The following is a 14,468-nucleotide window of genomic DNA, read 5'->3' as shown; positions in this document are numbered from 1 at the left end:
GGTCTAGCATTCATTAACATCTGCATGAATGATCTGGCAGAAACAATAAACAGCACACTGATGCAGTCCCCGGCGAGGCGGGGAGGGAGCCAGGGCCAGATTCTCAGCTCTGCTGCAGCAACACAAAGAGACCATAAAGCTGGTTGAACCAGCTGCGACGCCAGCATCCCTCCCACTGACGAAAGTGGGGAAGCAGCCCCTGCTCCCACCCCATGGCTGCTGCCGATGTCGTGCGAGCGCATCGCTTGCCGGAGCCCCCACGTTCAGTATGGCGCGGTGAAAGTGGCGCAGGGGGAGTTACAAGATGTTGTAGTAGCCTTGATCAGCAGGAAATCTATTAGCGCCAGGAGGAGCGGGCTGAGTAAGAAAAACAACAGGGATGAGAGCCAAGAAGCTCTTAGAGAAAGGGAAGTCCTACTGCTGCGTTTGCCCTTCGTGCGCCGCAGCCGAGTCCCAGGGAAGAGGGGTCGGAAGAGCCGAGTCGCACGGCCGGGGTGGTCCGGCGGCTCTGCGTTGCTGGAGCTGCGCTTTGATTGACGGCAACCCCGGGAGCGAGACTGTAGCGTACAATCTGATGGAGAGGATGGCAGAAACACCATCTTGAATGAAAAGGAAGGTAGGTAAGAGCTAGGGTTTGAACAGCCCTGGTGACGGGATGGTGGGGGCTCTCCAGCCCCCCACACTGGTCTGAAAGAGCTGTAACGAGCATGCCTGCTCTCCAAGCTATATGCTGTTTCTCTGCTGCCATCCCCACCTGCCACGGTGACCCTGGTCCGCAGGCGCTCAAAGTCATTTCTCTCTCCCATGGAGAAACCTCGGGTCCTGCACTCCAAACCCTGGTGTCTGCAGCTCATGGCGAGCGGCACGTGCCTGCATGGCCTTACAGCCCGTGGGGTCCTGTGAGAAAAGGGCTGTTTGTCTTTCCACATAAAGACCCCATTATTACCAGACAGGGCGTAAAGAAGAGGAACAAGTCTGATTACACAACGACAAAGGGCTAAATGCTCATTTGCCGTATTTGGAAACGGAGTTGCAAAAGGACAAACAAATAAACCCCAATGCCTAAGCTGCTTGACAGTGTGAGCTTTATTCCCAGCAGCTCCCTGAGGTCTCTTCAGTACTCTTGGTTAGCACTACTGAGAGCTCTGCCTTCTGCAGGAGCATTGCAGAACTGGTCAATGGGATGTGGCTCAGAGTGTGCCTGGGGCTGTCACAGCCAGGACAGGCCTCTCGGGATCCTGAATGAGCCCCACACAGTCAGCAAGCGGGAGAGAGGAGAAGGAATTTAGGAAGGTGCTCTCAATGGCAAGCCTGCTGTCTGCCTTGCTGGACCACCATGAGTGGTCTATGTATGCTCACAGTTGGATGAAGGTTCCACAGTGAGTAAAGTGTGTTCAGTTAATAGTCCTGATGATGCAAAATCTGCAAAGTTTTTCTCTTATTTTAAAAAACATGAAGAACAGCAGAAGTCAACCATGTAGGAAGAGATATGCCAAGTGGAAGATTATGACTCAAGTAAGGCTGGAGGGGAGAGATGAGACACCCCACAGCAGAAGACAGGATGGGTGGATTAGTCTGCCAGGCAAGCAGTGCCCTGCTACACAAAGTGAGGAAGTGGGTTTTGGTGGGGGAAATCATGGAAATGAGCTGAAGTGGGAGACGAGAGCTCAGAGATGCCCAGGAAAAGCCTCTAGACTTACCTGATGTCCTGAAACACTCAGGGAAAAGTCCCATTGTGAAGTATTACCTAAAATTACATTTTCCTGTTGCACGGTCTGCGTTCCAAACATTGTAGTCTATTGTTTAACTGTTATCTCAAGCAACCAAGCTAAACTTATTCTTTATGTTTAAACCTTGTCCTGCAATAATGGCAGTATTAACATGAATTGGGCATTGCTCTCTGCCGTGCACCAGGCTCTGTCTGTCTCAATGGTGGGAGATGGACACCTCCAGGGCTGTTCTGACCCAATCCTAGGGCCTGTCCTCCAGGACAGGGTGGGACTGAACCCCTCCTGGGGTGCCACTTTTCTCTGGGGTCTCCTAGACAGGCTAGATGATGAGCACAGATCAGGCGCCTGAAGGTTTGCAGCACGTAGGGGTGTGCGCACGCTGTCCCGCTGCAAAGGCTGTCCTTAGGCAGGTGACAGTGAGCTGTGCTGGGTGAAACCTATGCGCTTTCTGATGATGTAGGTAGGATATGGTGAGGGGAGGAAAGCCCTGCCTGAAATGCAGCAGCACTGGCTTTGCACACCCTTCACTGCCGAGTTATTGCTCCTGAGCTCTTGCACCACCCTGCACGGTGCAATGGCTCAGAGCAGCCACAGAGCCCATCAGTGTGTCTCTGGGCTGGCAAGTAAGGACGGGCTCTGCAGTGATGGAGCATTGCTCTGATGGCTGGGGCCTGCTGTGCGGGAGGCTAGAAATAGTGTCTTGTGAATGCACAGGTGCAAGAGGGAATTTCTCCAGACACAACCAACAGTTGAGTTTGATGAGGTGTTAATTAGACTATTCATGCAGCCTGAGCTGTTGGAGAGCAGACCACGTTAGCTACCTACTGCGTCTGCCGGGTACAGGAATCCCAGAAGTGCTCAGAATTTGCTTAGGGAAAAAAATTGTGGGATTCTAAGGAATTAACATAGATTTTAACAGCAGATTGGGAATCAGACACAAAGGTTAATGCATGGCTGAATCACACATTCAGTGCTGGAAGAGAAGAAACATGAGGGATAGCTATTATGAAGAAGACATGCTAACACATGTTAAAGCTCAGAACATTTGGTACAAAACTTAGGCCGGCATGTCTGGGCAGATTTGGCTAGGGGCTCTCATGACCTGTTGTTCCTCAGCTGGTGTAGTCTAGTTTTTGCCACTGGACACTCACAAGCATTGGGAAGTTACCTCCACCGTGTTGGGAGCTGCAGTGCCATGAGGATAAGCACCAGCAGGCACTTGTGTCCACACTAGGCTGGCTGTTGTTGATGCTCTGTGGCTGTTTTGGGTCCTGAGCCTGCTGAAGTCACCAGAGAAGTGAAAATCTTTCTTGTCTGGAGCTACAGCTTTTCCCTACCTCCTCATCCCCCAGCTCTCAGAGCCACCAGACCTGCTGCATCCTTGGCTTTCTGTCTGCCTTCTTTCCAGCCTCCTTGGCCCCTCTTTGCTACTGCTGTCACCATTGCACATCCACCCTCTGGTCAAGAGCCACAGCACCTCTGGGCAGGTGGCAGCAGCAGGCAAGAAAGCTCCCACATGTCAGTCCTCACCTCGCAAGGCACAAGAGTTTCTCATCCTTCATGATTTTACTGCCTCTTACTCCTGGTTTGTAGTTCCTGTGGAGCGTTAACCACCCGTCTGGGTCACTTTGGCTCCTTTTGGTGACGATGTCATTCCACAGTGCTCTGAAAGGAGCCCATAAAGGTGAGGAAGCACGTCTGTCACTGGTGATGAACTCCTTCCTCCCTGCCAGCTGTGGACATGGCAGGGTCGGGAGCGGGCATGGAGACGATGTCTTGATTATCTGTGGGCAGCCCAGGTAAGGGTCAGGTTAAAAGCTGTCCCAATCCTCAGCGCTCCTCCCTGCATCCACAAATCAACCCTAGCCCAGGTTCCAGTGTTGGTGCTTATGTGGTAGAGAGAGGCGTTAGCTTATAGCTCATGAAATGGCACAGGCTGTACACTTAGGGTCCAACACAACCAGAGGCCAAAGCAAAATCAAGGTGCTAAAAATGGGAGAGTCTTTGGTAGTATTTTTATGATGACTGCCCATGCCTTGTGTTCGTGCCGTCACGAGGGCGAAGAGGGCTGTGACTGTCAGAGCAGGTCAGCACACATCAGTCAGTCCAGGCATTGCTTTTTATCTGTGACTTGTTCTGGAGTAGCAGCCAAAGACAGTGTATGGACAGAGCTTGTTTGTTTAAATTCAAGTAGGGAAGAAAAACAAGGAGAGCCTGGAGTAGGCGGTATCTGGCAGAGGGAAAGACTCTGGGTGGGTTTCAGGAAGATATGTAGGTCTTTGTCCTGTCCTTGACAAGGACTCCTGCCCTGTTCGACACAGGGGACTTGCAAGCACTGCATTTTTTAGAAGCTCTGTTTTGGCTGTTTGACTTTCTTTAAAAAGTACATCCTTGCTGTATTGGTCTAAGGCTCTTTAGTGATGCTGCAGAGGCGAGCGTGTCTCAGTCAGCAGAGCCAGAAGCTGCACCCTTATGCAAGCTACCACAAGGCTGGTGCCACAGACTGTACCGGGACACTGAATAGGTCCAGAGCAAGAATTTTGTGAAAAAAATCAAGCCACAAGACAAGCAACATTAAACTAATGATACAAAGGGAGGAGGAGGTCACTGCAGCATGAACTCAAGCTCTGGTAGCATTGGACTTATGAGTGAATCCGTTCATAAATACATTGAAATGAGGTGTGAAGGATGTAATGAGGCATGTTGCGGTTGGTTATATAGCAGGGTCAAGGATCTGAGATATAAGCAAAGGCTTTAACTATTGCTCTTTCAGGAGGAAAGGGTTAAGACAGTTGTTGTTGCTGAAACTTGATCTGGATGGCTGGAATGCCAAAATCACAGTCACCTGTACAGGAAGAACAAAATGAGTAAGAAAAGACATAGGTGAGATTATGCCACTGTATAAGTACACAGTGTACCTTCATTCTGATTGCTATCTACAATCTTAGTCATTTTATCTCAGAGAAGATGTAATAGAACCAGAGGGTTACAGGGAGAGGAGCTGAGGATGTGTGGAGGTATATGTCTTCACGTGAGAAGAGATTAAATAGGCTATGCCTTTTTAGCTCAGAAGACAGACAGCTCAGAGGGAGCATTATTGAGGCCCATAAGCCTGTAATGGGGTGTTTTTTCCACAGTGCAGAAAGTAGTTTGGAAGGAAGCTTTGGAAAGAAGGAGGAAGCTTTTTCACATGGTATGCAATGGCATTGTAGACGTCATTGTCACAGGGTATTGTGGAGGCCAGAGGTGTGTGTTCAGAAAGGGACCGGACAAATCAATGGTGGGAAAAAGCATCAGTGGTAATGCAACATCATGGTCCACATGCAACCTCCGGAGTCCCTGGAGTGCAGATTACCAAGGCTGGGTGGGGCAGTCTGGGACATAAAGACCTCTTTGCTAGAAGGCTTGTGCAGTTCTACAGTGGATCAGGTTGGTTGAAGAAAAGTGATGCTGAGCAGATAGAGAATACAATATAACAGCAGAATTATATGTAGTCCCCACGAGACTGTGCTCCCCAGAGTGAAATCCATGTCTGAAATCTGGCACTGCAGGTCAAAGTCTTTGCAGCTGGTGGCATGAGTTGGGTCTAGTACCTGTCTCTGCTGCTGCAGGTATTTGATTGTGCTACTGGAACCTGAATAAGTTAGTAAGTGAAGCCTGTGCCTGAGTCTCCCTCACCAACCAATTCAGACGCAAGGTAAAGCTATTTGTACCCATCACTGTTGGCTCAAAGGGCAGATATTTGCCACCCAGCTCTAGGGATCCACCACGGCACCACAGGCAGGCCAGTGTTGTTCCTACATTTGGGGCTTGGGGAGGTCAGTTTGCTTTTGTAGTAAAGTACTACAGGGAGTAGCAGATGAAATAACCTGTGTTTGTGAAGTCCAGCACCCAGGAGTCAGATGATGATGCTAAACCACCTGGGAGCCTGTGCAGTGGTAACTTGCCTCCTTGTGCAGCTGCATTCTTTGTTACAGGGTCACTTTTTTTAATTATTTAAAGGATGACAATCTGCAATTACCTGCATGGGAAAGAGATTTCCAAATGCAGATGGCTCTTTAAAGTATCAGGAATAAGCCTAGGAAGTTCCAGTGGCTGGAAGCTGAAGCAAGACACATTCAGATGAGAAATAACATACTTGGAGGCTAATTAACCATGGGAGCAATTTGCTTAAGGTTGCAGTAGGTGCTCCATGACTGGCAAGTATTGAATCAGGGCAGGAGATCTATTTCAGAGACGCGCCCACACTCAAGTGAAAGTTGCTGTCCTGGGAGATGTGGCTATGGGAGATGCTCTGGGAGAGGTCAGATTTGAGCCATGGTTTCACAATATAGAGTTTTGGTGTCAATACCATCTTGTGGTGTTGCAGCCCCCCTGCCCCACTCTCCCACAGCTCATTCCTGACCTGTGAGGTGCTGTCCCACCTTGTGCCAGTATTACCATTTCTGGGACAGAGCTGTGAACTGTTTGGGTGACTGAGAAATGTTAAATTACATTTTTCTCAGTGCTTATTTAAAAACAAGCTTGAGCCTCGGTTCTAGCTCAATGCAGGGCCTCACAAGTAGTAATGCTGGCACAGGATGCTGGCACACAGGCAGGTGCAAGGGTAAGGGGATGGACATATCCGAGCTCAGTGTCTTTGTCTCATCCTCACATCACATATCACAAACTCCCTGCCTGAGGCTCCTGTTCCTCCACACGCCTCTGACATGTTCTGCTTTCTCCCCTAGAGATGCTGCCCCAGCAGATTTTGAGGACTTTCACATTTGCCCAGGTTTCTGATATGTGGAGGTCCAGCCAGAGATACTGCACGGGCATGCCCTGGGGCTGCCACCCATCTGAATTACGGGGCATCGCTACAGTAGTCGCCCACATTGCCTGCACAGCACGAACTGAGCTTGTCCCTCTGCTCCTGGGGGGGATTTACTGCACATGCGCTGCGCGGTCAATTGGTGCTCACAGAGAAAGCCCAATGTGTAGGAAAATGGCAGATTTACTGCGCCGGTCCAGCCCATCTGTGCAGCACATGTGCAGGGATCTGAGCCCTCCCGGAAGCGTCTGGTTTGCTCTGCCTGCGCCGCGCTGCACACATGGACATTGCGCAGTCCAGGAAATCCCAGATAAAAATGTGCCAGCGCTGGTCATTTGGACTGTATGGATCTTCACCGGCCTCAAAATCCGTGGTCTGAGCAGCACAGGTGCTACAGGAATAAAAGGATTAGTAACATCTGTATTCCTAAACCAAAGATATTCAGATACCTGTGCATCACTGCATCTCCACCTGCCCTGGGCTTTCATCTCTTGCTCGTGCAGTACCACTTGTTGGCTGCTGAGCTGCTCTAGGTTCCCTTTGGAGGGTAGAGACCATTGCCCAAGTCATCTGGGGTGCTCCAGGCACAACTCCACCATTAAGGCAGGACTTGAAGTTTTACCAGGAATTTTTGAACTTCATGCTGCAAAAATCTAAATAAAAGGAAAAAAAATTTAAAAAAGAAAGAAAAACAGTCATGGAAAGCAAAATTTGAGCTAGATATGCATCTTTTATGGTAAAATTTGAAAATGACCAAAACTAACCCATTTATTTCACTCTTATGGAGACAGAAGAGGAACACTAAGCAAGCCAGGGCCTTTTCTGTCCTGCTTTTGGTCTGCACTGCATTGCCTGAGTGGGCCTGTGTCCTAGAATAAAATTTTCTCAGGAGCTTTTTAACAACAGGCCAATGAGCTTCCTAGAGTTGTGGGAGATGGGACAGATGGATGTCCTGCTTCTGCTGCTCCAGGGATGCTGGAGGTTATACCAAGGGTTTGCTTTGCTTTTCAGTCCCTGCTGGAAGACCTCTGTAGCGGGTGTGTTTGCAGCAGGGCTGTAGGCACCGTGGAATTGGCAAGGAAAACTGGAGAGCTTCATCCTCTGAGCTTTGTCTGCTCATGGTTTTGGACTGTGAGTGGAGAGTGCCAAGCTAAGCCTGAAGAGGTGATTTAGTAAAGTTCAGGATGGCTTATTTTGTGGCCAGAACATAAAACATTTGAGGTTAAAAAGCAAGCAGGGCTAATCTTCAAACCCAGTTGCAATATATTGATCTTCAAACTCCATATAGATTGTGTTCATAATTTCAGTTTAGAGTTCATTAGTACACTCTTATACACTTCATGCATTACATCTTAGGCAGCAGTCCCTGTACTGTGCATTTAAAACCTGGGAGTCGAGTTTCTTGATCCTTTTGGCATATTTCTGCACACTTAGTTTTGTAGAACAGCAGGCTCTCTGTAGCAATATTTGCAAAATCCCCTTTTTGCCAGATGACTGGTGTGAGTTGTGGGCAGCTCGCACCTCTCCCTCTGACTGCACTGGGGCTGGTCCAGCTGGTCTCCTCTCCCTGCTCAGCTGGGGAGGAACTGTCCCCAAACCATCACCCTGGCGCTGGTCTCCCGGGCCTGACCCTCAAGAGAGATGTAAAAGCGTTTCTGAAAGGCGAGCCTGGGAACTGAAGCTCACAGCACTGCTAGGCAGCAGAATCAGGGATGCATCAGTGCTACGGGGTTTTACAGCATGTTATTGTTTTTCCATTTCTAATTGTATCTCTTCCCTCTCTGTCTGCAGGGATTTATTACTGCTGCCTTTGCCAGTGTCCTCTTATGCTTCACAGGGTCCAGCTGCCCTTTTGTCCCAGTCTATAATTGACCATCGTCATTAATTTAAAGTCAGAATGATTGTTTCCGAGCTATATTTAGCCTGAAGCTTGCTGCTCTTGTTTCAGACCTGATTAGAGGCTTGTGTGCTGGAAAGCTTGCTGCTCATCCCTGCCATGACAGCTAGTCTGATAAAACGTCTCCTCTCTCCTCACAAACCTTCTCTTTCCTTCCCCACCCTCAGTCATGGGGCTGTCATGGGGGAGTCGGGGTCACAGGGCTCGGTGCCACTCATGCCTGTGTCCCGGTGGAGTCAGGAGAGCTGTGTGACTCCTGTTGTGTTCCCGGGATCCCTGTGCATCAAGAGCAGCCCGAGGCAATATAGCATTGGTTTCTTTCTCATCACATTCACTTGCTCAAGCCAATGTCACCTGTCATGTGCAGACATTATCACTTCCCAAATGCATCAGCTACACAGTGCACGTTACGCTACTGAACAGAAAAGCGTGCCTGTCCGGTTTGTGTGTGCCTTTATGTGTTTTCATGTCTGTGTCCCTAAGCATAAGACTATAGTAACTGCTTGGGCTTCCTTAAGGGAGCCGCAGTTTCCCAAGGTGCAGTTTGGATTGCTGGATCAGGGAGCCAGGGAGGAAACCTCTTGGATGGGAGCAAGCCTGTGCTAGAGGCTGCTGCTGTGGTGGTTGCATATGGTCCCCAAGATTAGGAATTGCTTTGGTTTTGGCATCAGCAGTGTAAGCAGATACACCTGTGTAGCCTCAAGTCTGACTCAAAGAGGAGCTGTCTGGAAGAGATGTATTTTCTTTAAGATAGTTGGGTCACAAGCCATCAGGAAACTAATACATATATTTAACTCACTGTAACCTTGTGCATGGAAGTGCTGTCATTAGTCATAGGAATCAGACAAACCAAAAGTGCACCCAGGTCAGAATCCCATCAGTTTGCTAACAGCCAATGCCAAAGAAAGCATCAAAAAAAGGGAAGCACATAGCAGTATTTGTCCAGCCTTTCCTCCCATACTCCAATGTTCAGGGGCTTCCTGAGCTGGAGGTGGCATCTTTGCATCTAATGGCTTTGCTGGTTTTTATTTCCATTTTCTTCCATTTTTGCAGTCCTTGCTTGAATCCAGGCAAGGAGTTCCTCAGCTTAAATACATGTGGGGTGAAGAAGTGTGTCCTTCTAAGATGGGCATTTAAAATTTTTTCTTTAATTGCTATTGAGAGTTGTTGCAGTCGTAGAACTAAGTACATACCCCACGATCTTGTTCCTGAAATGCTGTTGTGCTCCAAAAGCTGTCCCTACCTGCCCCAAAATGATGCTCAGAGCTCTGCTGCCAGTTGGGTTTCACTCCGTTATTCTCAGCTGTGCTTGCTACAAGCATTTGTATTATGTATAATTAATTCCTTCCATTTGAGGATGCAAATGTTTAATTAGAAAGGGTCTGTGAGTGTCATGACCGCCTTTGGTATCCCGTGAGGTAGGATGGGCATTGGTTGTTTTAGGATTTCCCCTGTGACAACATTGGGATTATATGGTTTCTTCCTCTGTTTCCTGTAGGTTCATGAAAGTGGCTGGCAGCACGGTGGATGCTGTTACCTGGCAACAGTAGGTATTCACCATTCCTTCTACTTTCCAACACTAATTGCAGTGATCAGACGACGCTGGGAGCAGAGCTGATGTGCTCTCTGGGTGTGAAAGGGGGCAGACATGTGACAGCCACCTCCTCTGTCCTCCTGCTGGATTTAAATAGGTGAAAGAGCCTCTGCCCCTCCTTCTGGAGCCTCTCGAACAAATACAGGAGGGGATGTATTAACCTTTACCACTGCAGCTGAGACGGAGGCTAAAAATACCACTGCCTGCATGCCTGGCCTGCCTGATTGCTGGAAACAAAGCCCTGTGCTGGACCGCTGAGTCCCTGGAGGCAGCTGGGAGGACAGGTAGCTCCAGTGGTGGCCAGGGTGGGGATGACAGGGAAGAAAAAGCCACGTGTGACAGATGTATGGGACTATCTGAAAGCCCTTTTCCTTTCACCCCAATCACTGTCTCCCCACAATCTCTGGCCTGAAGCTAAACTGGTTTGGCCCAGAGGAGGGAGAGGCAGCTTAGTCCAATGGTAAATGCATAACATCTCGGTCCCCGCTCCATTTTGTAAGGGTCTCGGATGTCTGTAGACATGCTGCTGCCCTACACTGCAGATGGAGCTCTAGGAGCACATGTCGATGGAAAGGGGGTGAACATCCAAGATCCAGGCCCAGCTGGGGCTGCCAGAGAGATGCTAATACCTGATTTTCTTTGTGGTTCCTGCGTGTGCTGCAGTTCAGAAGAGCAAAGCAAGCTCTGAGCTGTAGCACCGAGTGTGACAAGCACCAACTGGAGTGAAAGGTTTTCTTATTTGGGGGAAAATCCATAAACACCTTTTTCCTCCTCCTATTTCCAACTGCCCCAGTTTGCACACTGTGACCAGAGGTAGGGTCCAGAGCAGGCTGTGGCTCTCTGTAGTGGGAGTGCAAATACCAGTGGAAAGGTGAGGCAGTGTGCAACCACAGCGGCGACCACCAAAATTGATAGAAAAAGGGTTTGTGGGGCAGGCAGGACTCTCTCCTGCCACAGAAAGGACACATTTCAGAGACAGGCATTCACTGGAGCAAAAACCATGGTGATACCCCCCTGTTCCCAGAAAAAGTGGATTAGTTCTGACCCTGGGTTAAACTTCCCATGAGGGGCACTGGCCTTGAGCACGGGAGCCAGGGGCTCAGGTCCAAGGTGGGCTTGTGTGTGCTGCTCACAGGGCTTGTTCCCCAAGTTGGTCCTTCACAGCGACCCTTCATGGGGTGCTCAGGTTGCTTTGCTGAAGCGTAGCAGCGTGGTTTGTAAAGCCCATATTGAGACCTGCTCTTAAAAAGAGCTCAGTGGGTTTTAAGACATGAGGTTTTCTTGCAAGTGTACCCACACTCTCTCACACAGTCTCTGTGTTGGTGTGTTAACCTTGGAGTCTCCTGCAGAAGCAACTGTTGGCATCTTGGAGTGGTTTATAGCACCAGGCATGACCAGCATCCAGCAAAGTCCCGTTCCTCAGGGAGCTTAGCTTGCCTCGCTGTGCCACAGTGTTGCTTGCTTGGTTGTTTGGGTCCTGGGGCTTCCCTGGAGGCAGCAGCAGCTTGCTGCCACGGGGGCAGTGGGGTAGCAGAGCATTTGGAGTGGGATTTGTGTTACAGGCTCATGCTGTGCAATGATGATCTATGTCTCAGCTGGGAGTTTGCTTTTTATGATTACACGATGTGCTGATCACATTTACTTAGTCCAGGAATTTGCTTTCTGCAATGGGGCTTGATGACTGGGCCAAGCCCTTGGATGAGTTGAAGGAACAAACTTCCAGGCTTCAGATGTGGAGTTTCATCCTGGTGTGCAGGGAATCTGCCCACACGGCTGCTTTGAAACCTTTTCCTATAGGATCAGTGCAAAGTGCTTGGCAGCTCTGGTGCTGAGCAGCCGTGCTGAAGCAGCAACCTGCAGCAGGAGGGCTGGTGGAGCTCCCTGACAGGGTCGGCGGAGCTGAGCCGCTGCTCGCTGACCCATTTCCACTGCAGTGTAGGAGCTGCTTCTCCCCCAGCCCGGGGTTTGCAGCCCTGGAGATTGCACCCGTATGCATTTGCGAGGACTGGCAATGGCCACAGCTCCGAGCTGGGCTTCTGTACTGTTTATGAATAAATGTCAAAACAGTGTCTCATCCCTCTGCTCCAAACAGCAAAACAAAACAAAACAAGTTCCTTTGTATCCAAGACGAAAATTACTAGCAGGAAACTAAACTGCTGTCTAACTTCAAGTATGAATATTTCTGTTCCAAACCCTAACGTTCTCCCGGGATATTGGTTATAAATTTGTCAAATCTGTTATTCCTTTGAAAAGGCTGTGCTTGATCCAGAAAGGGAATTGAGAAGGGAATACATTGCAGGGATCCCTTTTCTCTGTGTGAAAACAGAATATATCTGAAATATATCTGAAAGAAAAGTGACACTGGTTGGAAATAAGCAGCTCGCCAGCCTTTCTGAGTATGGTTTCACTTACATATGTAACTCAGCATGAGTGCCTCCCTCTTCAGAAGTAATGTGTTGCTGGAGAGGGATGTGTGAATGGCTTCAAAACACTCAGGGAATTTCCACTAAAGGAGGGTGTGGCAGGTGGGACTGACAGTGGCTCTGAGAGTTTTGGCTTTTCCCTGGTAATTTAGTTTGTTTGTTAAGTTTGGTTGTGAGTAAATGCTCAGTTTACTGCAGACCCCCTCAGCCTTTGGATGAAGGTTTCCACTGCTCGGAAGCCTCCCCACAGCCATCTCTTTGCTCCATGCTGGCATCCTCACACATGGTGAAGATTCATCGCCCGCTTAAACCTGCAGCTGTGCCCCGTTCCATCCCTGGGCGTGCTCTCTCAGTCTGTACAGCTGGTTTTCCATCCAAAGTCTTGTGTACAACTCCAAGTTTGGCATATTTAATGGACAAATCCTTATACAATGCTGCCTCTGAAGCGCAAATCCCTATTACTTACAGGGAAAGTAAATGTTTGCATCTCTAAAGCCACTGGACATCTATCCCTGTGGCTCCTTGGAGAATGCCATGTTGTCTTTCAAGATGGAAAGTCACTTGCCCTATGTGGCAAATCAGAGATCCCAGGCACACGGGCATGTGTGAGATGCTGCGTAAAATGCTTTTGCTGGGCTTGGTTTGGGTTGACATCTCTTCCAGCTTAGACATGTTGAGTGTGCAGGTGGAGATGCTCACGAGGCAGTAGCAGGGGGCAGATTTCCCAAAGGTGCCAGGGGAAGGTTGCCCAGTGTGCACGCACACACCAAAGTATATACCAAGGGTATGTATTTGGGCTCGCATGAGCCTGCTGCGAGTGTTCAGAGCACAGTGTCTTCGGAGGTCATGCCTGGAGGAAGGGGTTGCATGAAGGAATCACTGGCCCATCTCCACTGGTAAATAAACCTGGTGAGGGCACGGCTTTGCCCACTGGCTTGCCATCCTCTGCACTGTCTGAGGGAGGGCACAGTCCCTGGCAGCATCTTGGCCCTGGCCACCAGCACGGTCCCAGGCGATGCCAGGGCATGGCTGGGGAGATGGCATGGGCAAGAGATGGCTCCCACCGGCGGGACTGACAGAGGCACCTTGTCTGGGGGCAGAGAAAGGCATGGGTGTGAGTTGTGCCTTTAGGGCCAGAGAGCAGCCCGCAGTCATTCTTCTTTATCAATTATTAGTTGACAGGAGGTGGGCAGCACCTCTCCCCTGTGCCCACAGGTCATTACCTGGGGGGAGCAGGTCACATCCCGCCTCTCCTCTCCAGGGGGGAGCAGTGGGGCTGCCCTGTGTCCTGTGCTGCAGACAGGGGCTCTGCCCGCTCCTCGGGAAGATGCTCAGGGATCAGGGCCGCCTCTATCTGCAGAGGTGTCTCAGTTTCACAGCTGTGGTGGCGGTGGGGTGTCACACTGATGGCGGGGATCTGCCCCACTCGACAGCCCTGGCAGGCGGGTGCCCTAATTCCTAGCAGACTCTCCCCATAGCAGCAGGCAACAAAGTAGATCCGGAAATTCCTGAGCTTTGGGAAGTCGGCTTTAATGTAATTAACTGCAACAGAAGAAGAGGTCAGATAATAGGGGCAAAGGTTTCTCTTTAAAATGAAAGAGGAGGTAAATGAAACCAGCTGCCCAGGAGCCAGTGCACTGCCTTCATTAAACATGGGATGATGCTCATGGTCCCACACAGCGAATTGTGATCTTTCCAGAAAACCATTTTAAAGGCAGCACAAGACCTGGAGGTGACAGGATAGAGACGTGTAGCCAGCCCCAGGTTCACATAAATGTCCTGGTGCCTGGCACTGTCCTTCTCTGGGAGGCACTGGGGAGCTCTGTGCATCCTGGCCTTGCAGCCTGCCCAAGAACAAGGGCATTTCTGACTGGCAGCTGTGCTCAGCCCTGCCTCAATACTGTTCCCAGCTCATGTCTTTGTGTCTCAAGTCTCCTGCTACAGTTCCAGACAGGGATGGGGGCCAGGAATTGGGGTGGTGCATTTCCCAGCACTGGCACAAATCCCTGCCCAG

At 49.8% G+C, this 14,468-nt stretch overlaps 1 protein-coding gene across 2 annotated transcripts in view; it reads left to right on the top strand.

Annotated features, from left to right (window-relative positions):
* Nucleotides 1-14,468, top strand: part of HPSE2 (heparanase 2 (inactive)) — a 113,624-nt gene that overhangs the window by 75,491 nt on the left and 23,665 nt on the right. For both annotated transcript variants that reach the window (XM_030029821.2, XM_030029822.2), the window contains one exon: nucleotides 9,936-9,983. In XM_030029821.2, the coding sequence (XP_029885681.1) occupies nucleotides 9,936-9,983 (48 nt within the window). The remainder of the gene's footprint in view (nucleotides 1-9,935; nucleotides 9,984-14,468) is intronic.

The sequence above is a fragment of the Aquila chrysaetos genome, chromosome 11 (assembly GCF_900496995.4).
Source record: "Aquila chrysaetos chrysaetos chromosome 11, bAquChr1.4, whole genome shotgun sequence".
NCBI lineage: Eukaryota > Metazoa > Chordata > Aves > Accipitriformes > Accipitridae > Aquila > Aquila chrysaetos.
The sequence above is the reverse complement of the archived record's forward strand: the minus strand, read 5'-3'. Positions and strand labels throughout refer to the sequence as shown.